This window comes from Dermochelys coriacea, chromosome 20 (assembly GCF_009764565.3).
Source record: "Dermochelys coriacea isolate rDerCor1 chromosome 20, rDerCor1.pri.v4, whole genome shotgun sequence".
NCBI classification, from domain to species: Eukaryota; Metazoa; Chordata; order Testudines; family Dermochelyidae; genus Dermochelys; species Dermochelys coriacea.
In genome coordinates, this window is record NC_050087.2 from 11,188,088 (window position 1) to 11,213,715 (window position 25,628).

Below are 25,628 nucleotides of genomic sequence, written 5' to 3' on the forward strand. Positions count from 1 at the left end.
TGCTCCGTCACACTCCCTTGTCCAGGACAGCAGAGCTGGCCGTCAGGGAGCAGGTGGGCAATTCTTTGGGTAGCAGAAACAGCCTGGGGGCTGCCTCCAAGGGCAGCTTCACTTGGGGATACCCGCATAGAAGTGTGGGGGTTTGGCAGCCGGGCACAGAGTTGGAGGGGCGGGGGGGGGGGAAGAAGGGGAGTTGGCAGCTGGCAAAGGCCCAGGCAGAACTGAGTCACTGCAAAGGATGGGGAGGTACCCTCTGGGGTCTGGGCAGTGGCAGGGGACGGGGGCAGAGCCAGAGGCTGTGGCAGGGCAACCCTGCCACGCTTTGAGTGACCACCCCCGTCTCTGCAGTCTGCCTCCCAGGAGCCCAAGGAGCGCAGGTCAGTGATGGTGGAGGAGCAGCCACCTGGTACTTACCACTACAACTACTGCGAGGATGACTCGGCAGGCGGCGCCTGCCCCTTTGGGCCTTACCAGGGCCGCCAGACCAGTGCCATCTTCGAGGCTGCCAAGCAGGAGCTGGTGAAGCTCATGAAGATTGAGGTGAAGGGGCAGGGAGGGGCACAGCCACAGGGGGGCAAAGCAGGGTGGACTCCCAGGGTCTGGTGAGCGCAGGGCAGAGTGGTTCCCTGGGGTCTGCCTGGGAGATGAGGGGGCAGGGCTGGGTGGTTCCCCCAGGCAGGGTGAGTCCCCGGGCTGTGCCTGGGGGATGGGGGGGAAGGGCCGGGTGAGTCCCCGGGCTGTGCCTGGGGGATGGGGGGGAAGGGCCGGGTGAGTCCCTGGGCTGTGCCTGGGGGATGGGGGGGAAGGGCCGGGTGAGTCCCTGGGGGATGTGGGGGAAGGGCCGGGTGAGTCCCCGGGCTGTGCCTGGGAGCTCCAGCTGCCCTTAGGGAGCCTGGGGTTATTCTGGCTCTGGTGGCCATACCTGCCTCATGCCATTGGTTCTCCCTCTTCCAGAGCCATAGGTCCGCCAGATTGTGGCCAGTCCTGCTCTTGGCTGCATAGCCACTGCCTCCCAGCTTGGCCCTGGGCAGCTCCTGTGCATAGGCTCTGTGGAAGAGCTGGGCTGGGATGTTTGGCGCCTGGATTCTCAGTCCTTGCGGGAGGAGGGGTGGCCCAGGTTGGGATGGACAGCTGGGCTTTCAGGTGGGGAGGGCTGAGCTGCCCTGTCTATGCTTGGAGGGGCTGGCCAATCCATCAGGCCAGCACAGGGGCAGGAAAGGACTGGAGGGGAGGCCCCAGCATGGAGGGCAGCTCTGAGCAGCCCCCAGTTGGTGCGGCAGAGCTCAGCACTGCTAGGGCCCTGCCTGCCAGCCCCTCCGCCCCCATTGCTGGGTGCTCTGCCTGGTCCCTCACTGCTGCTCTCCCCACAGGACCCCTCCCTTCTCAACAACCGGGTGCTGCTGCACCATGCCAAGGCCGGGACAGTCATCGCCCGCCAGGGGGACCAGGTAGGTGCCAGGGGGGTGCCAGTGCCCAGCAGCCACGGGGTGAAATTGGAAGCAGGTGCTCTGAGCTGGTGCTGCTGTTGTCTCTTGGCAGATGAGGCCTGGTCCCCTCTGCGCTGTGGCAGCCCCAGTGTGGAGTGGGCAGGACATGCTGCCTGCTAGGGAGGGGGCACCTCACCCACTCTGCATTGGTGCTGTTGGCTGTGTGAGGAGCAGGGCAATGGGGCTGCCAAGCTGCGTGGAGTGGCTCACGAAGATGTGTGCCAACCTCAGGGCAGACTTACAAACCAGGGCACAAACCCCAACTGGCTATGTGCTCTGTAAAGATTTCACCAAGTAACAAGTGTGAACTCCTAAAGCACTATAACAGCCTTTCCATAGAATCACAGACAGTCCCGTGTAGCATCTGGATTTAGCTTGCCACCCAGGCAAGCCGGCCTTTGTGATAGATGAGCCCTTACACCAAGAATCACAGCAGTATTCAGGTTTCAGAGTAGCAGCTGTGTTAGTCTGTATTCGCAAAAAGAAAAGGAGGACTTGTGGCACCTTAGATACTAACAAATGTATTTGAGCATAAGCTTTCGTGAGCTACCGCTCACTTCATTGGATGCATTCAGTGGAAAATACAGTGGGGAGATTTATATACATAGAGAACATGAAACAATGGGTGTTACCATACACACTGTAACGAGAGTGATCACTTAAGGTAAGCTATTAGCAGCAGGAGAGCGGGGGGGGGGAGGGGGAACCTTTTGTAGTGATAATCAAGGTGGGCCATTCAGTCTCTTTGGTCACTCGATTACAGTCCTAAAAGTTGCAATTCTTCAACAAAAAAAACTTCTTCAAAAACAGACTCCAGCGAGAGACTGCTGAATTGGAATTAGTTTGCAAACTGGATACAATTAACTTAGGCTTGAATAAAGACTGGGAGTGGATGGGTCATTACACAAAGTAAAACTGTTTCCCCATGTTTAACACCCCCCCGCCCCCTTCCTCAGATGTTCTTGTCAACTGCTGGAAATGGCCGACCTTGATTATCACTACAAAAGGTCCCCCCCCGCCCCCGCTCTCCTGCTGGTGATGGCTTGTCTTAAGTGATCACTCTCCTTACAGTGTGTATGATAAACCCATTGTTTCATGTTCTCTGTGTGTGTGTATATAAATCTCTCCTCTGTTTTTTTTCCACCAAATGCATCCGATGAAGTGAGCTGTAGCTCACGAAAGCTTATGCTCTAACAAATTTGTTAGTCTCTAAGGTGCCACAAGTACTCCTTTTCTTTCTCCTTACAGTGTGTATGGTAACACCCATTGTTTCATGTTCTCTATGTATATGAAACTCCTCACTGTGTGTTTTCCACTGAATGCATCCGATGAAGTGAGCTGTAGCTCACGAAAGCTTATGCTCAAATAAATTTGTTAGTCTTTAAGGAGCCACAAGTCCTCCTTTTCTTTTAGCAGTATTCAGGTTACTCCTGGACCCAACGGATTAGTCACTTACCCCCGGTCAATTGTACCTCAGATCTCAAACCACAGACAATGCTTGTAGCCAATCCTGTAATAGTAACTAAAGATTTATTAACTAGGGAAAAGAAATGAGAGTTATTCACTAGGTGAAAGCGGATAACAGGTGCACACCAATGAGGTACAGTCAGGTTCCAAAAGGCAATAGAAGCTGCTGTAATGTGAAATCTCTATACCAGGGTTCTCACACTGGGAGCCGTGAACCCTGAAGGGGTTGCAAGCTTATTACCTGGGGGGGCGGGGGGGGATTGCAAGCTGTCAGCTTCCACCAGCATTTATAATAGTTTTAAATATAAAAATGTTTTTCATTTATAAGGGGGGTTGCACTTATAGGCTTGCTGTGTGAAAGGGGTCACTAATATAAAAGTTTGAGAACCACTGCTCTATACGACCTTTAGGGCTAACCCAAGCTAAGCTGCTTGTGGATCCCTTGCTTATGCTTAGAAATCTTGCCTTCCCTGAATGCCAACCCCTGTATGCAGATCTTTCTGGTCAGGCATTATTTCATTCCCCCAGAATTCAAACTGATGTAACGAGTGTCAGTCGGTGCTTGGCTCCCCTTCATGGGTGTGTCCAGGGGCGGGGGGGCATGGAATCAAGGAAGTTGAGTTGCACAATAAGAGGTATACAATGCAAACGCTTGATGTAACTTTATACCATGGGCTCCAGTGATGTGGTAAGTGAGATCAGCATCCGACAAGTATTTCAGCATTTCTAAACACCAAACACAATCTCATCAACTTCACATCTATTCTAACTGTGCGAACAGACCGGTGAGCCAGCCTGGTTCCCGGCTCTGCATTTGTCAGTGTTCAGTGAGGCCTGGGGGCCTTGGCATGAGTTGGCACCTGGTCTGCCAGTGTCACAGGGTTTTGCTGCTTTCTCAGCCTCTCACGCTGAGTCCCTCCTTGTGGAGGTCAATGGCACTGTGACCATACGTGCTGACTTCTGCTGGCACCGATGGGTGCTGCCCCCCTCTGCACCTGGCCCCGCCCTGACTCCACCCCCTCCCTGCCCCATTCCAACCCCTTCCCCAAATCCCCTGCCAACCCCCACCTCTTCCCCTGAGTGCACCACGTTCCCACTCCTCCCCCTCCCTCCTGGAGCTTGTTACACTGCAAAACAGCTGTTTTGCGGCAGCGAGCACTGGGAGGTAGGCAGAGGAGCGGGGATGCAACACGCTCGGGGAGGAGGCGGAGGTGAGGTGGGGCAGGGAGGGAAGCTCTGTCCTCTCCCCATGGGACGTGAAAGTCTTCCCTGCAGCTCCTACCAAATGGATCCAGGGGCTGCTGCCCCCAAGTGTCCTGTCCCGAGACCCCATCCCTTTCCTTTGCGCTTTGTTAGCCCATTACAGCGCCCTCACCAGGGGTTCCCTGTGCGCGACTCCTCCCCCTCAAAGGGCTGCATGCCTATTGGGCAGGTGGGATGGCAGCCCCCCCCTTCCCTCTCCCATGAGTGCTGGGATTTAGGCCTAGGAAGCATTAAACCCCTGCACAGCCGGAATGGGGAGGGGTTGGTTTTCATGGAGCTGGGGGAATTTATGCTGGACTGTGGCTCTGCCAAGGCTAGTGGGGTGCTCCAGAGAGTTCAGGCTCAGCCGGAGCTGTAGGCTGTCCCCCATGTCTCTTGGCAGCCTATCTGTGGGTGTGCAACTTGGGGGCAGGCCTGCCCCTTACCCTGGGGCTGGGGCTGACGTTCCTCTCTCTCCTCCACTCCACCCCCCAACAGGACGTCAGCCTTCACTTCGTGCTGTGGGGCTTCCTACACGTCTACCAGCGCATGATCGACAAGGCGGAGGATGTGTGCCTCTTCCTGACGCAGCCCGGCGAGATGGTGGGCCAGCTGGCGGTGCTGACCGGGGAGCCCCTCATCTTCACAATCAAGGCCAACCGTGACTGCACCTTCCTCAGGATCTCCAAGTCGGACTTCTACGAGTTGGTGTCCCCCTTCCCCTTCTCATCCTGTGGGCAGGCTCTGCCCACCCCACATCCATCTAGACTGGTGGCCCTGCCCTGGGCCAGATTGGGGCCAGTGCTCCCTAGAGGGGAAAGGCACTGTGTCCCATTCCCCACCCCATAAACCAGCCAGTCCCCTGCCCTGGGTTGGATTGGAGCTGCTGCCCCCTACAGGGGAAAGGCCCCATGTCCCAATCCTCCAATTGTGCACCTGTTCCATGGGCCTGGATTCTCCTGCCCTGGGCTGTGATCTGTCCTAGCGCCATGTTTTCTTGTCTGGCTCTGTTCCAGAGGAGGTGGGGTGACTCAGGGATGGGGCAGCTGCAGTCAGCAGCACACTGGCAGCAACGGTGCCACCTGTGCACTGACGAGCTACCTGTTCTCTCCCCAGGATCATGCGGGAACAGCCCAGTGTGGTGCTCAGTGTTGCCCATACTGTGGCCGCCCGCATGTCCCCATTCGTGCGCCAGATGGACTTTGCCATTGACTGGATGGCAGTGGAGGCCGGACGGGCCTTGTACAGGTGAGTGAGGCCTGTGCTAGGGGGGTGCTGGGAGACCCTGGCTGGGGAACCCCAGCTTCTCCTCCTAGCCCAGGGCACAGCTGGGACCAACTCTCCCTGCTGTGTTTAACCCCTTCCGCGCCAGGGTAATGGGCATCCGTTACTCTCAGCCTCGTCCATGCCCTTCCTGCAGCAAAAATGACTCTGGCATCCCAGCGCCCTGAGCAGGCACTGTCCAGGCCAGCAGCCAAGCTGTTTCCAGAGGGGCCAGGCGAGACCTGCCCAGGTGCCTGTGACCCCTCCATGAGACTCAGGTTTTCACCTGGGCTGACCTGACTTCAACCCCTTCCTGGCTGCAGGTGTTGGATTGGGAGCACCCCTGGTGCTCTGGGGATGGGGGCATCCCAGCCCAGGGTGGGTGCCAGCTGGGGCTCTCAGACTTGCTGCTCATTGCATGTGCTCTTCCTGGGGCAAACACCAGCTCAGCATCCAGACTCACCACTCATTGCATGCGCTCTCCCAGCCCAGCCTGTAGGGGGTGCTCTCCCTGGGGCAGGCACTGGCTCAGCTGGCTGATTCCCCACTTGCTGCGTGTGCTCTCCAGGCAGGGCGACAAGTCGGACTGCACCTACATCGTGCTGAATGGGCGCCTGCGCTCGGTCATCCAGAAAGGCAGCGGCAAGAAGGAGCTGGTCGGGGAGTACGGTCGTGGGGACCTCATTGGAGTGGTGAGCTTCCTCCCAGGGCACTGCTGGGGTGGGGGTGTCCCCACCTGACCAGACCCTATCACTACTTTGCACTCTCCCACCAAGGGAATGGGGCCAGTCTCTGCAGACAGCGCTGGGGTGCTGGGTGGGGTGGAGTGGATAGGTGGGGCCCCCTTAGGCTTGTTCTGGTGATGAGCGGCTGCAAGTGCTCAGGCCAGGCTGCTCCAAGGTTGCAGCCATGGGGTACAGTGTCCATTCCCTGCTTCTCCAGACCCTCCTGGCTTGGGTGTTAGGCAGATCATCACCCTCTGCTGCTAGCAAGTGGCACTCCATCTCCAGCCAGAGACTGTCCCTTATGCTCTCACACTGCTGGCTGCTCGTGGGACATGGCTTGGCCGAGTATTGGAGACTGGCAGAGGAGTCTCCTGGCTAGAGTGAGCGGGGTGGGGCTGGGCTTTTGGACTCCTGTGGTTCTCTTCCCAGCTTGGGGATGGCTAGAGAGCCAAGACGCCTGGGTTCTGTACCTCTCCGGGGCCTCTCCCTGTGATGCCAGGCAGCCCTTGGCTGGGAGGGCAAAGGACTCCCCTCCCCGGTCTGTAATGTGGCCTGTGTGCTCTTCTCTAGGTGGAAGCCCTGACCCGGCAGCCCCGAGCCACCACTGTCCATGCTGTGAGAGACACAGAACTGGCCAAGCTGCCTGAGGGCACCCTGAACAACATTAAGCGCAGATACCCACAGGTACCAGGGCAGGGTGGGTGCCATCCCTCTCTGCAGGAAACAGCCCCTCCCAGTGCCTCAGCTGGCCACAGCACTGTGGGTGCTGCTGTCCAGGCAAGGGCAGGCTGGGCTGGGGGCAAGTTGTGGTGAAGCAGGAGCTCTGTGCTCTTGTGGAGAAAGCTGCTCAAGAGCTAGGCCTGAGAATCACACCACCGCCACGAGGAGGCAGGTCTATATGACTGGGGTCTCCCCTACTAAGGAGGACAGACAGGCCTGTCACCAGAGCTGATCTGGAGCACAGAGGGGTGAGCTGTCTGCCAGGAGCTAAGATTCAGGATGTGGATCTGAGGCTGAAGAGGATTCTAATAGGAGCAGGAAAGAATCCACTGATTGTCCCTCATGTGAGAACAAATGACACTAGATTCTCGCATCAAGGGAGACTGTGCCAGGCTGGGGAAGATGCTTAAGGAAATGGAGGCTCCGGTGATCTTCAGTGGGATCCTCCCCTCCCTAGAGGAGGAGAGCGAAGGCAAGACAAGATTAGGATGATCAATAGATGACTCAGGCAGTGGTGCTAGGAGGAGGGCTTTGGGATGTTTGACTGCTGGGAGGCATTCATGAACAGAGGACTATTCTCATGGGATGGACCGAAACCTGAGTAGGGAGGGAAATAGCCTTTTGGGATGGAGTTGGTGCAACTGGTTAAAAGAGCTTTAAACCAGGAACTCGCAGGAGAGGTTGGGAGATGCTCATGTAATCTCCATGTCTGATTCTAATATTGACTTGGAGGAAAATCAAGAAAGAGAGGACACAGCAATGGAGAAGGGACCAGCAGTGGGTTGGAGAATGCACATTTAGAGGAAGGACAGTGCCGATACCATTTAGGAAGGCGATACTGGAAGCAGAATGACTGTACCCAATTGGGCAAGGAATGTGGGTGAAGCCAAGCAGCAACAATTAAGATGCCTGTACACCAATGCAAGGAAGCTGGGTAACAAAATGGAGGAACTAGAGCTACTGGTGCAGGAAGTGAAACCAGACACTGTAGGGATAACAGAAACCTGGTGGAATAGGCATGACTGGAGTACAGGGATTGAAGGGTATGTGCCGTTCAGGAAAGACAGAAACAAAGGCAAAGGTGGAGGAGTAGCACTGTGTGTTAATGATGAGGTAGACTGTAAAGAAATTAGAAGTGATGGATGGATAAGATCAAGTCTGTTTGGGCCAAAATCATTCTGGGGAAGAAGCTTCCAGAGGATCCCCTGGGACAGTGCTTGGGATGTGCTACAGACTCCCAGGATCCAATCTGGATAAAGACCTCTTTAATGTTTTTGATTAAATAAATACTACTGGGAATTGTGTGATTATGGGAGACTTTTTAATTTTCCAGAGATAAATTGGAGGACTAGTGCTACTAATAACAGCAGGGCCCAGGTTTTCCTGGATGTGATAGCTGACAGATTTCTTCACCAAACAGTCCCTGAACCTACACAACGTGATGTCATTTTAGATTTGGTATTGGTGAGCAGTGAGGCCCTCGTAGAAGAGCTGGTTGCAGGAGACAACTTTGGTTTGAGTGATCATGAGCTAATTCAGTTTAAACTACATGGAAGGATAAACAAAAATTGATCCGCACTGAGGGGCCTTGATTTCAAAAGGGCAAACTTTAAATAATGAAGGGAATTGGGGACGTGGGCTGGACTGCAGAACCCCAAGGATCTGAATGTGGAGGAGGCCTGGAATTACTTTGTCAGAGTTAAGAAGCTCTCTGAAGCCTGCATCCCAGGCAACAGGGCTATCCCTAGGCATACACGGCTGCGTAGGGCATCGTACGCGGCAACACCAGCCCCGGTGACTAGCCTATCCCTCGGCTGCCCCCTCCCCCCAACTGCAAGGGGCAGGGCCATCCCTAGGGAGGTGTGGGGCCCTGGACAACTCCCTCCCCCCGACCTATTACCTTTTCCCCCCTGCTCCAACCCCGGCCCGCCCCCATTCCCCCAGCAACCCCACACTCACTGGCAGCAGTGGGAAACGGAGCAACCTGGCCCCAGCCCGCTCCATTCCGCCAGCTCCCAGCTGTGTCGCTCTGCTTTCTGCCGCCGGTAAGGGCAGAAAGGTTGCCCCCGCACTCGCCGGCGACGGGAAGTGGAGCAATGCGGCCCCAGTCATGTCGCTCGAGACGGAGGGGAAGGTCCCCCTTGCACTTACCGGTGGCGGGAAGCGGAGTGCCGCAGCTGGGAGCTGGCAGAATGGAGCTGGCTTGGGCCGGGCTGCTCCACTTCCCACTACTGCCGATGAGTGGGGGGGGATCCCTTCCCCCAAGCCCCAACCCCCGAGTGACATGGCTGGGACAGGGGCGAGGGAAGCAGAGCGGGCTTCTCCTGGCCCCCCACTAATCTCCTGGGCCTGTGGGGCCCCCAAAAGTGCCCCCCCACAGCTCCTGCCTCCCAGACCCTGGGGGAGGAAAGGCCTGGGGCCCCACACAGCCCCTCCGTGGGGGGGCTGTGTAGGGCACCCAAATGGCTAGGGACGGTCCTGCCAGGCAAGGGGAACAATTTTGTGAGGAAGGGTTGTAGACCACGCTGGATGAACAAGCATCTCAAACAGGTGATTAAGAGAAAACAGAAAGCCTATAAAGAATGGATGATGGGAAGGAACAGCGAGGAAAGCGACCTCTGGGGGGTCAGAAAGTATAGGGGAGAAGTGAGAACTGCCGAAAGCCAAGCACAATTGGACCTTGCAAAGGAAATTAAAGCCAACAGCTAAAGGTTCTTTAGGCATATAAATAAGAAGAAAACAAGGAGAAGTGGAGCTGCTAAACATTGTGGATGGGGCAGAGATTAAAGATTACCTGGGCATGGCCCTGGCTCAACCCCAACTTCTAAACAAATACTTTGCCTTGGGTTATAATAAGGGTAATGAGTAGCTTAGGGGTAGCAGCAGTGTGAATAATGGGAATGAAGATATGGAATTAGAAATTACCACATCTGAGGTAGAAGTGAAACTCAAACAGTTTAAGGGGGGAGTGGGGAGGCAGATAATCTCCATCCAAGAATATTAAAGGAACCGGTACATGAAATTGCAAGCCCTAATAGCAAGAATTTTTAATGAATCTGTAAACTCTGAGATTGTCTGATTGGAGAATTGCTAATATAGTTTCTATTTTTAAGAAAGGAAAAAAGTGATACTGCAAACTACAGGCCTGTTTGACCTCAATTGTATGCAAGGTCTTGGAACAAATTTTGAAAGAGAAAGTAGTTAAGGACATAGAGGTTAATGGTAATTGGGATAAAATGGAAAATGGTTTTACAAAAGGTAGATCTTGCCAGACCAACCTGATCTCCTTCTCTGAGAAGATAACTGCTTTTTTTTTTTTAGACAAAGGAAATGCAGTAGATCTAATCTACCTGGATTTCAATAAGGCATTTGATGCAGTTCCGCATAGGAAATTAATTGTTAAAATGAGAACTGAAAGGTGGATAAGGAACTGGTTAAAGGGGAGACTACAACCGATCACACTGAAAGGTGAACAGTCAGGCTGGAGGGAGGTTATAATGGAGTTCCTCAGCGATCGGTCTTGGGACCAATCTTATTTAACATTTTAATTAATGACCTTGCTACAAAAAGTGAGAGTGTGCTAATAAAATTTGCAGATGATGCAAAGTTGGGAGATATTGCCAATACAGAGCAGGACTGGAATATCACACAAGAAGAGCTGGATAACCTTGAAAGCAGGAGTATTAGGAGTGGGATAAAAAAACAATGAGGAGTCCTTGTGGCACCTTAGAGAGTAACAAATTTATTTGAGAATAAGCTTTCATGGGCTAGAACCCACTTCATCAGATGCATGGAGCGAAAAACACAGTAGCAGGTGTATACACAGTACATGAGAGGATGGGAGTTGCCCTACCAAGTTGGGGGTCAGTGCTAACGAGACAATTCAATTAATAGTAGAATACCAAGGGAGGAAAAATCAGTTTTGTAGTGGTAATGAGAGTGGCCAATTTCAAACAGTTGAAAAGAAGGTGTGAGTAACAGTAGGGAGAAATTAGTATGGGGAAATTAGTTTTTGTAATAACTATCCACTCCCAGTCTTTATTCAGGCCTAATTTGATGGTGTCCAGTTTGCAAATTAATTCCAGTTCTGCAGTTTCTCGTTGGAGTCTGTTTTTGAAGTCTTTTTGTTGAAGAATTGCCACTTTTAAGTCTGTTGTTGAGTGACCAGGGAGATTGAAGTGTTCTCCTACTGGTTTTTGAATGTTACGATTCCTGATGTCAGATTTGTGTCCATTTATTCTTTTGGTAGAGATTGTCCGGTTTGGCCAATGTACATTGCAGAGGGGTATTGCTGGCACATGGTGGCATATATCACATTGGCAGATGTGCAGGTGAACGAGCCGCTGATGGTGTGGCTGATGTGATTAAGTCCTATGGTGGTGTCCCTCAAATAGCTATACGGATAGAGCTGGCACCGGGGTTTGTTGCAGGGTTTGGTTCCTGGGTTAGTGTTTTTGTTGTGTGGTGTGCAGTTGCTGGTGAGTGTTTGTTTGCTTCAGGTTGGGGGGCTGTCTGTAAGCAAGGACTGGCCTGTTTCCCAAGGTCTATGAGAGTGAGGGATCGTCCTTCAGGATAGGTTGTAGATCCTTGATGATGCGCTGGAGAGGTTTTTAGCTGGGGGCTGTAAGTGATGGCTAGTGGCGTTGTGTTACTTTCTTTGTTCGGCCTGTCCTGTAGTAGGTGACTTCTGGGTACCCTTCTGGCACTGTCAATCTGTTTCTTCACTTCTCCAGGTGGGTATTGTATTGTAGCTTTAAGAAAGCTTGATAAAGATTCTGTAGGTGTTTGTTTCTGTCTGAGAGATTGGAGCAAATGCGCTTGTATCTTAGAGTTTGGCTGTAGACAATGGATTGTGTGATGTGGTCTGGATGAAAGTTGGAGGCATGTAGGTAAGTATAGCGGTCAGTAGGTTTCCGGTATAGGGTGGTGGTTATGTGACCATCGCTTATTAGCACTGTAATGTCTGGGAAGTGGATCTCTTGTATGGACTGGTCCAGGCTGAGGTTGATGGTGGGATGGAAATTGTTGAAATCCAGGTGGAATTCCTCAAAGGCCTCCTTCCCATGGGTCCAGATGATGAAGATGTCATCAATGTAGATGTGCAATGTGCAAGTAGAGTAGGGGTGTTAGGAGACAAGAGCTGAGGAAGTGTTGTTCTAAGTCCGCCATAAAAATGTTGGCGTACTGTGGTGCCATGCAGGTACCCATAGCAGTCCCGCTGACTTGAAGGTATAAATTGTCCCCAAATGTGAAATAGTTGGGGGTGAGGACAAAGTCACAAAGTTCAGCCACCAGGTTTGCCGTGACATTATCGGGGATACTATTCGTGACGGCTTATTGTCTGTCTTTGTGTGGAATGTTGGTGTAGAGAGCTTCTACGTCCATAGTGGCTAGCATGGTGTTTCTGGATTGTAGTTTCCTCAGGAAGTCAATGGTATCTCAAAGACAGCTGGGAGTACTGGTAGCGTAGGGCCTGAGGTGGGATGAAATTTAATAGTGCAGATTGCAAGCTTGTTCACTTAGCGACTAACAAGAATTTTTGCTGTAAGCTAGGGATGTATCAGTTGGAAGTGACAGAGGAGGAGAAAGACATGGGTGTATTGGTTGCTCACGGGATGACTATGAGACACCAATGTGATGTGGCTGTGAAAAAGGCTAATGCAGTCCTAGGATGCATCAGATGTGGTATTTCCAGTAGTGACAGGTACATGTTAGTACCATTATACAAGACACTGGTGAGACCTCACCTGGAATACTGCTAGCAATTCTGGTCTCCCATGTTTAAGAAAGATTAATTCAAACTGGTACAGGTGCAAAGGAGAGCAACAAGGATGATCAGAAGAATGGAAAACCGACCTTGTGAGAGGAGACTCAAAGAACTTGGTTTGTGCAGCCTAGCCACACGAAGGCTGAAGAGAGATCTGATTGCTTTCTATGAATACATCAGAGGGATAAATACCAGAGAGGGGGAGGAGTTATTTAAATTAACGGCCTATGCAGACACAAGAACAAATGAATATAACCTGCCCATCAATAAATTTAGGCTTGAAATTAGATGAAGGTTTCGAACCATCAGAGAAGGGAAGGTCTGGAACAGCTTCCCAAGGGAAGCAGTGGGGGCAAAAAACCCTAACTGACTTCAAGACTGAGCTTGAGAAGTTACTGGAGGGGATGGGATGCCTATGATGGCATGTAGCTGAACTGCGACTGCTAGCAGCAAATATCCCGAATGGCTGGAAATGGGACACTAGATGGGGAGGGCTCTGAGTTATTACAGAGAATTCTTTCCCAGGTGTCTGGCTGCTGGGTCTTGCCCACATGCTCAGAGTCTAACTGATCACCAGATTTGGGATCGGGAAGGAAGTTTCTCCTGGGTCAGATTGGCAGAGACCCTGGGGAGTTTTCGCCTTCCTCTGCAGCATGGGACATGGGTCACTTGCAGGTTTAAACTAGTGTAAGTGTTGGATTCTCTGTAACTTGAAGTCTTTAAATCAGAATTTGAGGACTTCAGTAACTCAGCCAGAGGTTCTGGGTCTATTGCAGGAATGGGTGGATGAGGTTCTGTGGCCTGCAATATGCAAGAGCTCAGACTAGATGATCATGATGGTCCCTTCTGGTTTTAAAGGCTAAGTCTATGAGCTTCCAGATCTGGCTAGGCCCGTTCCCATCCAGCATCCCAGCTAGCTGAGGCCAGGGCCACATTGAAGCCCTGCTCAGGGATGGTGGCTGGCCAGGGAAGACCTGAGTGTGGCTATCTCTGTAGCAGGATGGGGCTGTTCTCTCTGTCCAGGCCATGAGGGAGCAACACCCACACCCCTCATGGGGGAGTGGGGTTGGAGTTTCTGAATCGCACAGTGTTCTCCAGTTCTGGCTGTCCCCTGGGTGGAACCTGTGACCTGACCTACTCAGCTGTGTCCCGTCCCCTCCACCCCACCCCGCCCCCGCATGGTGATTTGGCTCCGATTGTGCCTGGGAAGCATGAGGGGGCAGAGGACATCTTGGTTTAGCCTGGGCTGGGTTTGCCAGCCTCCTGCTGTGTCTAGCCTCTGCACTGATTAAGGGAGAGCTCTGGTCCCCGCGTCCCACTGCCATGATAACGCCAGCATTCTGGTGCCTGGGACATCCCCTTCCTGAGTCCCACAGTGCAGAGGAGTAGCATGTGGTTCTGGGCCCAGCCACCAGGGGGCGCAGGAAGCGTTTCACACCCTGTCCCTCCAGAGCAGACTGCACCCCATGCCATGTCCAAGCCAGGCAGGCCCCTGAGCCCTGCTCCCTGGTGTCCTGGCACTTGTTCTCCTCCCTGCCACAAACACATGCCTGGGCCCTAAGGGGTGGGCTGGCAGAAAGAGCATCCTTGGGATTCCTGGGAGGCTGGCTGGGCTGAGTCTTGCCCCTCTCCACATGCTCCACACTCATCCCAGGTCCCCTCTTCTCTGACCTGGGTTGGCTGCTGTTCCTGACAGGTCGTGACCCGCCTGATCCATTTGCTGAGCCAGAAGATCCTTGGGAACCTACAGCAACTGTGTGGGCCCTTCACAGGTAGGGGCTTTGGGGGGGGGGAGGGTTAAATTGCAGCTTGCCCAAATGGGGGTGCAGCCTGTCAGGGTTACAGAGGCCCCAGCGTGCCATGTGGGGCCCTCTGTCCCTAGCCTGTCCATCACCATGCAAGGGAGGTGGCTTAGTGCTGGCATTTCCCTGCTCCTCCCCCAGCCACAGTCAAGACCTGAGGAGCCACTGGCAGACCTGCTGAGGACTGACCCACCCTGGGGATTAAACCAGTGCTCCAGGACTAGGAGTAGGAGCTGCTATGGCTGGAGCTGAGAGCCAGGCTCCCTGGCTGGGGTGGGAACTGGCTCCTCTCCTTGTGGGCCTGGCCAGCGCTGATGCTGGGTGCCACAGGGCAGAGCTCCAGGCCGGGTCCTGCAGTTGGTCAGTTGATAGGGTTGCCAATCCTCCCGGTTTCGCCAGGAGTCTCCCAGAATCGGGCTCCATCTCCCGCAGGCTACTGAAGCCAAACCGGGAGATTTTAGTCTGGCAGGGCTAAGGCAGGCTCCTACCTGCCCTGGCTCCGCACTGCTCCCAGAAGCAACATGTCCCTGCGGCCCCTCTGGGGGGTCTCTGCCCCTGCCCCAAGCACTGACTTTGCAGCTGCCATTGGCCGGGAACTCTTGGTTGGTGGGTGTCTTGCCTTCTGGGCCCCTCAGACTGTTGGTCACTCTCTTGCCCACAGGCTCCAGTCTTGGTGTGGCCTCCAGCTCGGAGCTAACCAACCCAGCCAGTAACCTGTCCACGGTGGCAGTGCTGCCAGTGTGTGATGATGTGCCCATGGCAGCCTTCACGCTGGAGCTGGAACATGCCCTCAACACCATAGGTGAGTGAGGGCCAGGGCCTCACTCTCCTCTTGATCATGCTTGGGGTGCAGGCCCAGCATGATGGTCCTGTTCACTCTTCCAGGTCCCACCCTGCTTCTGACCAGTGACATCATCCGAGCACGGCTTGGTGCCTCAGCGCTGGACAGGTAGGGGATTGGCACAGGTGGTAGGTGGGCTGAAGGGGCTGGCTCCTAGTCCCTAATCTCTTTGTTCTCCATAAAACGGCCCCCCCACCACGTGGCACTGCAGGGCTGTGGTATGGGGCTTATGCCACTGGGGCACAGAAGGTGGGGTCTAGCGGGCTGATAGCAGGGCCTTCTCCAGGAGAGGGTGCAGCAAGAGATCCTTGTTGGAGATGGGCTGGAGCAATGGGCGGGCGGTGATGGGGAACGTAGCTTGGGGGCTACTCATTAGGAGCTTGGAATGGGGTGTCCTGCTGGTTGCTGGGGGGTAGAAGGGGATCCCTGTTGGAAGGGGTGTGACACGGGTCCTGGGAGAACCCCTTCAGTGAGCCAGACCCCCTAGGGGTCTCACTCTTCCTCCAGGGCAAAGTCACACAGCTTCACCACCTGCTTAGACTGGACCTCCTGAGCCTTCAGCACCCCTGCTTCATGCTGGGAGCTGCACTCAGCAAGTCCAACTGAGGGAGACTTGTACAATCTCAGGGAGCAATGTTGCTCCTCCTCCACCAGCATCCACAGGGACACCCAGCCAGCGCTGTCACACAGAAGAGCTTATTAGTTGGCTGGAACACAGCAAAGGAAGTCCTTGGCTAGTACAGAGAAAAGGAAGTTACAGCAGAGTCTATCTTGGTCAGCACAGAGCCCAGAGCTTTGTCCCTCTGATCGCTCTGTCCCAGTTCAGGTGTGCCCCCAACTGCTTCCCACAGCCCACACTTAACACCCGCATCTCCCCTCCCCCATTCTCTGTTCCCGATCTGGGGAGATGCAGCTCAGCCGAGAGGGGAAGTCCCTCGTCTTTGATTGCTAGGGATCCGTGTCTGGGCAACTGGATTTGCCATTGTCTTCTCAAGAGCTTGACTGATGTGGGACCTAGAGCCCCAGAGAGCTAGGAGCTATTCACACCTGTGTTTTTTAGCCTGGCCAGATAGCAAACAGACCTTCCTCACACACCACTAGGTAACAATGCAGCATACAGGGGAAATTGAGGCATATGTGGGCTTTATAAAAATATTACAAAAAACCTCCCATTTTGTCAGAGCGTGCAGCTGGGGAACTGCATGCTGGGAACTTGGGGGACGGGTCGGCAGTGGGGTAGAGGGAAGTGGGGACTGCATGGTGGGAGCTTGGAGGAGGGCCAGAAGCAGGGGTTGGAGCAATGGAGTGGGGCTGGACAGAGCTGGGGGCTGCCTGCTGACATCCCCTCCCTGGCAGCATCCAGGAGTACCGGCTGTCAGGCTGGCTGGCGCAGCAGGAGGACATCCACCGCATTGTGCTGTACCAGACCGACTGCACACTGACGCCCTGGACTGTGCGCTGCATCCGCCAAGCTGACTGCATCCTCATTGCTGGGCTCGGGGACCAGGAGCCAGCCCTAGGCAAGGTGAGGCTGGGGCCCGCTGTACTGTGCCTGGGGGAACGCTGCGTCCTGAGCCCAAGGGGGTGGCCAGCATGGTCTGGGATGCTGCATCAGTCTGTGGAGTGCAGCCTGGAAGAACCGTTGGGGCTCCCCTGTCCCTGCTCTCAGATGATAGAGAAATTAGTGTCGCTTTGTGAGCTGGACATATGCAAAAACAATCTGTTTTAATGTGACTTAGTGTAAATGTCTATATCTACAAGCAAAGACTGTTGGCCATGCTGACAGGGAAGCAGGGACTCTGAAAAAGACTTGGGGATCATAGTGGACAGTCAGCTGAACATGAGTGCCCAGCATAATGCTATGGCCAGAAGGGCTAATGTGATCCTGGGATGCATAAGTAGGAGAATCTCAAGTAGGAGGAGGGAGGTTTAACCTCGAATCTGGCACTGGTTCAACTGCTACTGGAATCCCGTGTCCAGCTCTGCAGCCAGCAATTCAGGAAGAATGTGGATAAATTGGAGAGGGGGCAGAGAAGAGCCATGAGATGAAAAGATTAGAAACCTACCTTGGAGTCAGACTCATGGGGCTCTATCTAGTTAGCATAACAAAGAGAGGGTTAAGGAGTGACTAGATCTCAGATCCTACTTGGGGAACAGATATTTGATACTGGGATCATCAGTCTAGCTGAGGAAGGTCTAATGTGATCCAATCGCTGATAGTTAAAGCTACAGCTCTGCACAGATACAAAAATATATATCTGCATCCGATCTGTGATCTACAAAAATTGTCCGTGAATATCTGCATCCATGACTGGGGATATCTGCAAATATCCACGGATATCCAGGGCTCTACTAACAGCTTCACAGGTCACCATGCAGCAGTGACACAGGGCTGTGCCAAGTCCCCGACCCCCAACTGCCCCACTTCTCCCCAGAGACCTCCTGCCCCACCGATGGCTCTGTCCCTGCTGCCCCTCCTGCCTAGGGTTGCCAATTTTGGTTGGATGTATTCCTGGAGATTTAATCACATGACATAATCTTTCATTAAAGATTAATCTTTAATTCCTGGAGACTCCAGGCCAATCCTGAAGGGTTGGCAACCCTACATCCTGCCCCACTCCAGGGAGGGAGGCTACAATCCTGAACCCTCATGCGCAGCGCCACCCTCCCAGTGGCTCGGACAACCCTATGCAGCCACGGCAGGTCCAGCGCACGCAGACCTGGCCAGGACAGACAGGCTGCTCTCCTCACAGCACCGCAGTTGCCACCTGCTCATTTAAAGTACAACCGCGCCTCTTTCAAATGGCGCTTGGCTTACTCCCTTCTGGGAGCTGTAGTTTATCTCCTCTGTCCAAGCAAGCTGGGGACAACAACTCCCAGAATGCTCAGCGGGCTAGGCCTATATGATTGAGAGAACTGAGCTGGAGCCTGAGGGCTGATAACAGCCCCTCCCTTTGGCTTAGCATGTGCTGCAGAGCCCTGCGCAGAAACAACATCTGTATCTGCCTCTGAGCCGCAAGCCGGAAAATGGTCCCCGGATATCCACATCCCCAGCTATAAAGCGGATATCCGCGGTTTTGCAGGGCTCTTCTTAAAGCTAGACAAAGTCAGAGAGGAGATAGACAGAGTAATTAACCATTGGAACAACTGACCAACGGTGGCAGTGGATTCTCCATCACTCGCCATTTTAAATTCAAGATGGGATGTTGTCTAAAACAGTGGTTCTCAACCAGGGGTACGTGCATAGGCACCAACTTCCCCTCTTTCCCTTGGATGCCCCACCCCTGCCCTGCCCCCATTCCAATTCCTTCTCCAAATCCCCACCTCCTCCCCTGAGCGTGTTGTGTTCCCGCTCCTCCCCCTCCTCCCACAGCCTGCTAATGCTGCCAAACAGCTCTTTGTCGGTGCCAGGTGGGAAGCGCTGGGAGGTAGGCAGAGCAGCAGGGATGTGGCAGGGACGCTCAGGGGAGGGGGCAGAGGACGAGGAGATGGGCGGGGGGAGAGGGGAGCTTGGCTGCCAGTGGTTGCAGAGCACCCACTAATATTTCCCCGTGGGTGCTCCAACCTGGAGCACCCACGGAGTCGGCACCTATGGATACATGTACCCCTGGGGGTACACAGGTCTTCCCAGGGTACATCAACTCATCTAGATATTTGCCTAGTTTTATAACAGGCAACATAAAAAGCACTAGCAAAGTCAGCACAAACTAAAATTTCATACAGGCAATGACTTGCTTATAGTGCTCTGTATACGCTACACTGAAATGTAAGTACAATATTTATATTCCAATTGATTTATAATTATATGATAAAAATGAGAAAGGAAGCAATTTTTCAGTAATAGTGAGGCTGTGACACTTCTGTATTTTTATGTCTGATTTTGTAAGCAAGTAGATTTGAAGTGAGGTGAAACCTGGGGTACGCAAGACAAATCAGACTCCTGAATGGGGTACAGCAGTCTGGAAAGGTTGAGAGCCAGTGGTCTAAAAGATCTGCTCTAGGAATCCACCGGGAAGTTGGCTCATTCTAGGGGCCCCTGTTCTGTCCTTGCAGCTGGAGCAGATGCTGGAGAACACAGCCGTGCGTGCCCTGAAGCAGCTGATTCTGCTGCACCGGGAGGACGGCCCCAGCCCCTCCCGCACCGTTGAGTGGCTCAACATGCGCAGCTGGTGCTCAGGACACCTTCACATCAAGTGCCCACGCCGTGTCTTCTCCCGCCGGAGCCCCAATAAGCTGGTACTGACCCTCTCGTCCCCAGGACCCTTTGGGCTGGTGCAGCATGGTGCCACATGGCGAAGCTGTCTGTGCTAAGGAAGACGACCCCATGGGGGTGGGCACAGAGCTGCTGTCTCAGAAAAGACCCCCCAGGCCAGTCTGGTGCCTCTGCTGCCTTCCATGGCATTAACCTGGGCAGAGCCTGATGCCAGCCTGGCATAGGTCTGTGATGGCATCAGACCTCTGGAGTACGGGGTACAGAGCCGGGGGTTCCCTGTTATAAGGGGGTGGGAGGGTGCTGTGTGTGTGGGAAGGAGTTGCTGTGGGGTGGGCTCTGGGGGTGCATTTGTGCTGTATGGGGGTTGCTAGCCTTTGGGGGGTGGCAGCCTGTCTGACTCTCGCTCCTGGCCCTGCAGAGGGAGATGTATGCGAAGGTCTTCGAGAAGGACGCTGACCGGCACAGCGACTTCTCCCGCCTGGCACGGGTCCTGACCGGCAACAGCATTGCCCTGGTGCTGGGAGGAGGAGGGGCCAGGTAGGGGCTCAGACAGGGCCTGGCTGGGGCATTGAATTCCCATGGGACTCCTTTGCACCCAGGCGCAAACCAGCCCCCAAAGGGGGGCCGTAGGCATTCACAACCCCAGCTTTACAGTGGGCCGGGGGGACAAACCCGGGGATAGAACCCAGGAGTCTTAGCTCCCAGCCCCATGTCCCTACTGGTACACAAACACTGCCTCTCAATAAGAGCCGTGGGAGTGGGGCTGGGAGAGTGACCCTGCTGCCCACCACCCTGCCTGGAGCAGTGCATGCTGGGAGCACCATTGCAGACCATCTGGTCTATTGGAGGCATGGCAGCTGTGTGGCAGGTTGCAGAGTTTGGGGCTGTGTGATGGGCCCTGGGACAGGCTCCCTGCCTGTCATTGGTCTCTGACCCCGCTCTCCCCCCCAGGGGCTGCTCCCACATCGGGGTGATCAAGGCCATGGAAGAAGCCGGGATCCCTATTGACCTGATCGGGGGCACGTCCATTGGCTCCTTCATCGGGGCTCTCTATGCTGAAGAGCGCAGTGCTGTGCGCACCAAGCAGCGTGCCCGTGAATGGGCCAAGGTGAGGGGCAAGGCCTGCTGTGGGGTGGGACAGACACAGGGTGGGTGTGCTGTGGGGCAGGGCCAGACTTGGGAGGGTGGGAGCTGGAGAACTTCCCAAACCAGCCCCTCCCAGAGCTGCCATCCCATGACCCAGCCTTCCCCACAGCCGCTGGCAGCCAGGCCCAGGGCTGCACTGGGAGCTGGGCATCATGGCCAGCAAGTGCAATACAGAGGTCCCAGCATGCACTGGGGCCTGATCTGTCTGCCTGAGGGGGGCCTAGAGAACCTCCATACTCTTTCTGCTGCAGGAATCTCTGCCCCCTGCCCATGCTGTGCAGATCTGCCCTGTGGGTTCAGAGGCAAGCCTGCAGGCTATGGGGGTTTGTCCTCCCTTTGGCCCTGGGACGTCTGCTTGACTTAGAGCAGAGAGCCTCATGGCGTGCCTCAGCATTGTGCTGCTAGGCACGGCAGCCTCTGTTGTGCATGCAGCAGGCTCGGGCAGCAGGAGGGTTCTGGTGGGAATCACAACATCCCCAGTAACAACCCGTCATGCTAGCTGGCACACAATGCTTTGGCTGGAGGACATGCCACACCCCCACCAGCAATTCCGCGGCTGGCATGCCAAGTGCAGGGGCTGCACCAGGGCACCATCCCGCTTCAGAGCCACATGCAGTGGGTGAGTGTCCTGCGAGCTTCAGGCTCGCTCTCGTCTCCCCCACATTCCTCCCTGCTTGTCCCCATGAGCCTGGACTCAGAACACTTCCTGTGCTGGGCCGTGCCTCCCACGTAGTGACCCCTCATCCTCCTCCTGCAGAGCATGAACTCCGTGTTTGAGACGGTTCTGGACCTCACCTACCCCATCACCTCCATGTTCTCTGGCTCAGCCTTCAACACTAGCATCAACAAGGTCTTCCAGGACAAGCAGATTGAGGTAGGTAGATCCAGGAAGCTGGGTGGGGGTCCTGGTGCAAAACACTCAAAGTATCCTCTTGCTGGGCAGCCCTGAGCAACGCCCCCTGCTGGCAGCGGTGTTCCCTGGAGCCTGGCCTTGTCCGAGGGGCATGGTGCCTTGCACAGCCCCCACAGCAGCATCCTGGGCTGTAACACGTCTCTAATTAGCCCTTTGTGCCCTTGCAGGATCTGTGGCTCCCCTACTTCAACGTGACGACGGACATCACAGCCTCGGCCATGCGGGTCCACAAGGACGGTAAGCGCCTGCACCCCACACCTGTGGCGTGTCCCAGGCTGCACAAGGTGCATGGCGCCCTGGCTGTTGGGGTCCAAATCCTCAGTATCCTGCTCATGTGAGGGCCCAGGGCCAGAGGCCTCTCCCTGCCCCCCACCCTGAGCCAGTAGCGCAGCATGTGGGATGGAGCCTGGTTGGTTGCTGAGAGTAATGGGCCTCACTGGCCTGTCTCAGCCCCTGCTGGCTCTCTCCAAAGAGCCCTGCTGTGTGTGTGCTTGACGAGTCCACATGACCAGGCCTGGGCTCAGCATAGGGAGGCCTACTCTGACTGAAGCTATTTCAGGAGATTTTTTTTTTCCAACATGACATAATGTAATTTCTTTAAAATAGCCTATCAGAATCTCCTGGATGGCTTTCAGTAGTCGCCGGGAGATCGATGCTGCTTCTGGGAGACTCCAGGCCAAAGCTGGAGGGTTGGCACCCCTAGCTGAGCATTGCCGCCCCTCAGGTGCTGACCCGATGTCTCTTAGGGATGGGAGCAGGTTATCGCCTGCTCTGGAGAGTGCCCCCTGTCCCCCAGGAAGCAGTGCTTGTAACCCCAGCCCACATCAGCTGGCATGGGCCACCCGACTGCCAAGCCATCCACTAACACAGCGAGGGACTGGGCTGGGCATGGCCATCTCGATGTTTTTGCACTTGTCCCCTTTGTCCCCACACCTGGCAGGGCCCCTCGGCACCCTGCCCTGCAGAGAAGGATAATGTTACAGGAAAGGGCTGAAAGGAGGGCAGGGGCTGTCAGGGCAGGGCTCCAGAGATCTAATTAGGAGTGATGGGCTGAAATAAAGAAGAGACCCCCCCCCCTTGTCTGCCCATACCCCTGCGAGAGAGCCAGGGCAGAAGCTGCTGTTGGTGGCACAGGGAGCGCTAGCTCTGCTGCCAGGGTTGTGCTAGAGGCAAAGCCAGGCTCTGGGCCACCCCCTCCTTCAGCAGCAGTGCTGTCCTGGGGAAGCAACCCCTGCTGCTCTTCCAGGGGCTAGGGCACCCTTATAGGGAGCATTCAGCCTGAATTGATTGGGGCCAAACACCAGACCCAGGGGGCTTCCCCCACCCATGACTCTGCCCTGGGCAGCAGAAGCTGCTGGCTCCCCCTAATCATCTGGCCTCAGGGCCCAGAATCCCCAAGCAGCCAGACACCATTCCTGTCTTTCTGGGGGCAGCAAGGGCCAGCCTGGGCCAGCAGACCCCAGGCCCAAGAGCTGCTGACGCTGCTCCTGGTCAGAGCTGGTCCCTCCCTTCCCCCCCTGCCTATTCCCACACTCTGCTGCCCACTTGGTCACTGTCTGGCTCTTCCCCTGTTCCCTGCTTGTAACAATTCTGCTGCTCACTAACCCCTGGTAACACCCCCCACCCCTGACTGTGTGGGGAAAACACAAGATGGGGCTATGGACACACTAACCTTGCTGCCCCCTGCCCCTCACATCTGGCCTGAGCAGCCCTCCTGTCATCTGACACCCCCATTGGGCCAGCTGGATGGCGTTAGCAGCAGCAGCAGCAGGGTCTGCTCTGGGTGAGTGGGGGGAGCTGTGGCAGCATTCTGTCCTTGCACTTGGGGGGGTGGTGGTGGTTGGGAGCTCTGGGTGGAGGCAGGTGGAGGAGAGGGCTTGCAATGGGGTGGGTGGGTGTGTGGTGAGGCTGGGGCTGAGGCAGACAAGGGGCAGTGTTCTGTTCTTGCACTCAGGTGGTGGTGGTTGGAGGCTTTTTGGGGAGGCAGGTGGAGTGGGGGTGCATGTGGCGGGCTGGGGTAGACAAGGGGCAGCGTTCTGTCCTTGCACTCAGGTGGTGGTGGTTGGAGGCTTTTTGGGGAGGCAGGTGGAGTGGGGGTGCGTGTGGCGGGGCTGGGGTGGACAAGGGGCAGCGTTCTGTCCTTGCACTTAGTGGTGGTGGTTGAGGGCTCCCTGGAGAGGTAGGTGGGGGGTGCTGCTGGTTCAAACTCAGTCTCTGCCCTTGATCCTCATCTTGTGCCTTGTCTGTCACAGGCGCCTGATCTCACCTGGGACATTGATCCATCCATGCCTGTCCACGGGGCGCCCCGGCAGCTGTAACTGCCTGGCTCTCACTCTGCCTGCTTATCTGTCCTAACGCCAATTAACCCCCACTCACCCCTAACTCACTGAGTCCAGGGGACAGGGAGATGGGTCAGGGAGGGGCAGGGCTGGCTCTGCTGTGTGTCTGTGTGTGCGTGAGTGCTCTCTTACTGGGGAGCTGCCAGGGGAAGGCCTTCTCCCTACCAGGACCCTGCTGTCCTACTCAGGGGTCCTCAGCTGGCATCCAGAGGCATCAGCTGAAGCCCTTCCCCCAAAGCCCATGGAATGGGGCCTCTGCCTCCTGCAGTGATTGGGGACTCCCTGCACCACCATCTCAGCGTGTGCCTCAATCTCCTCCTGGACCAGCAGTGCCCAGCCTGTGCTGCTGCCTCTGGCCCTGGCAGTCCTGTCCTGGCGTCTGTGCCCTGGGCGGTGAAGAGCTCTGTCTAAGGTGGAGGCTGCAGGCTGAGGCAAAGTCGTGCAAAGAGCTCCTGACAGCCAACTGAATTCATAGCCTGCACAGCCTCATTCCCCAGCTGGCCTGACCCCAGGGGTCCTGCAGCCCCTTGAGTGCTGGTCCCAACATGCCCATGTGCCTGTTGCCGGGCAGCCTTCTGCCGGCGAGCACACAGCAGCATCTTGTTGGGCCAGGGCCTGGCATTGCCCCATTGCGGGTAGAGCCAGCAGGGCGTTGGGGTAGGTAGAATAGCCCAGCCCAGTTGTCAATGTGGCCACCACTAGCTGGAGTGGGCTGAGGGCGACAGGAGTTCAGGGAATGGGTCCCTCCTCTGGTGGAGGGAAGTCGGGGGGCGGATTTCTGGGTATGTCACAAGGGTCTGTCCCTCTATTAGGCTGGGGGTGGCAAGGGACACCTGTTCCCATACCCAGCCTGACTCCTAGCACAGACTGCCCTGTGTCTGAGCCGGTGTGCCCTCTCCCTGCCAGGCTGAGGAGACCTCCCAGTACCCCTGCTCCAAAGCAGGCATCTGGATTTCTGAAGCTTCTGTCATGTCGTTTCCTGTCTTCTCTCCGTCTGTGCTGTCCCCATGCCCTGTGACTGTCTCCTCTCCCTCCAGCAGGCAGTGTGTGGCGCTCCGTCAGAGCCAGTGCATCTTACCCCCCCTACCTGCCTCCTCTCTGCGACCCCAAGGACAGCCACCTGCTTGTGGACGGCTGCTATGTTAACAATGTCCCAGGTCAGCATCATGCGCTCCTCGGGCCCTGGGCCATGGGGATGACCTGCGTGGCTTGGAAGGGAGGGCCAGGCTGGGCCAGGGTGGCAACTGGCTGCAACCCCTGCCCATCATACTCTGCCACGGCCGCCCCAAGTTGGGCTGCAGCCACTGCCTCCTTCCACGCCATAGCTTGTCCTTCCCTGGCAAGGGCTGGTTCTGACAGGCCTGAGGGCACAGGCTGGATCCCAGCACCCCGGCCAGACGTGTGCTGCTCAAGCTGAGAAATCTGCACCTCGTGGGGGGTGGCGCTGGGAGCCTCAGCCACCAGACCAGGTGCTCGGTCTCTCCTGAGGCCTTTGGGAATCAATCCAAGGCACCACCTGTTCCAGAGCAAGGGGAAGGACGGGCCCCCACCCCATGCTGAGCTCTAGGCAGTTGGCTAGTCTCTCGCTGGCTCCAAGGGCCATGCCTATTGCCACGCTGTGCAGATTCCCCAGCCTGGGTGCCAGGGCGCCCTCCCTTCCCCGGGGCTCCGGGCCTGCAAGAGGCCGTCTCCTGACTGCGTCT

The 25,628-nt window shown here is 55.5% G+C and overlaps 1 protein-coding gene across 8 annotated transcripts in view; it reads left to right on the forward strand.

Moving 5' to 3' along the window:
* The window catches only part of LOC119845724 (patatin-like phospholipase domain-containing protein 6), a 57,902-nt gene that overhangs the window by 24,328 nt on the left and 7,946 nt on the right, over nucleotides 1-25,628 (forward strand). For 3 of the 8 annotated variants that reach the window (XM_038378394.2, XM_038378390.2, XM_038378392.2), the window contains exons 15-30: nucleotides 349-540; nucleotides 1,371-1,448; nucleotides 4,695-4,900; nucleotides 5,313-5,444; nucleotides 6,028-6,151; nucleotides 6,755-6,868; nucleotides 14,368-14,443; nucleotides 15,135-15,275; nucleotides 15,359-15,422; nucleotides 16,671-16,839; nucleotides 19,368-19,550; nucleotides 19,946-20,064; nucleotides 20,479-20,635; nucleotides 21,431-21,547; nucleotides 21,754-21,823; nucleotides 24,963-25,082. In XM_038378394.2, the coding sequence (XP_038234322.1) occupies nucleotides 349-540; nucleotides 1,371-1,448; nucleotides 4,695-4,900; nucleotides 5,313-5,444; nucleotides 6,028-6,151; nucleotides 6,755-6,868; nucleotides 14,368-14,443; nucleotides 15,135-15,275; nucleotides 15,359-15,422; nucleotides 16,671-16,839; nucleotides 19,368-19,550; nucleotides 19,946-20,064; nucleotides 20,479-20,635; nucleotides 21,431-21,547; nucleotides 21,754-21,823; nucleotides 24,963-25,082 (2,062 nt within the window). Of the gene's footprint in view, nucleotides 1-348; nucleotides 541-1,370; nucleotides 1,449-4,694; nucleotides 4,901-5,312; nucleotides 5,445-6,027; nucleotides 6,152-6,754; nucleotides 6,869-14,367; nucleotides 14,444-15,134; nucleotides 15,276-15,358; nucleotides 15,423-16,670; nucleotides 16,840-19,367; nucleotides 19,551-19,945; nucleotides 20,065-20,478; nucleotides 20,636-21,430; nucleotides 21,548-21,753; nucleotides 21,908-22,200; nucleotides 23,358-24,962; nucleotides 25,083-25,450; nucleotide 25,628 lie in introns of those variants that run through there. The other 5 variants (XM_038378391.2, XM_043506809.1, XM_038378395.2 and 2 more) reach the window with 4 other exon arrangements.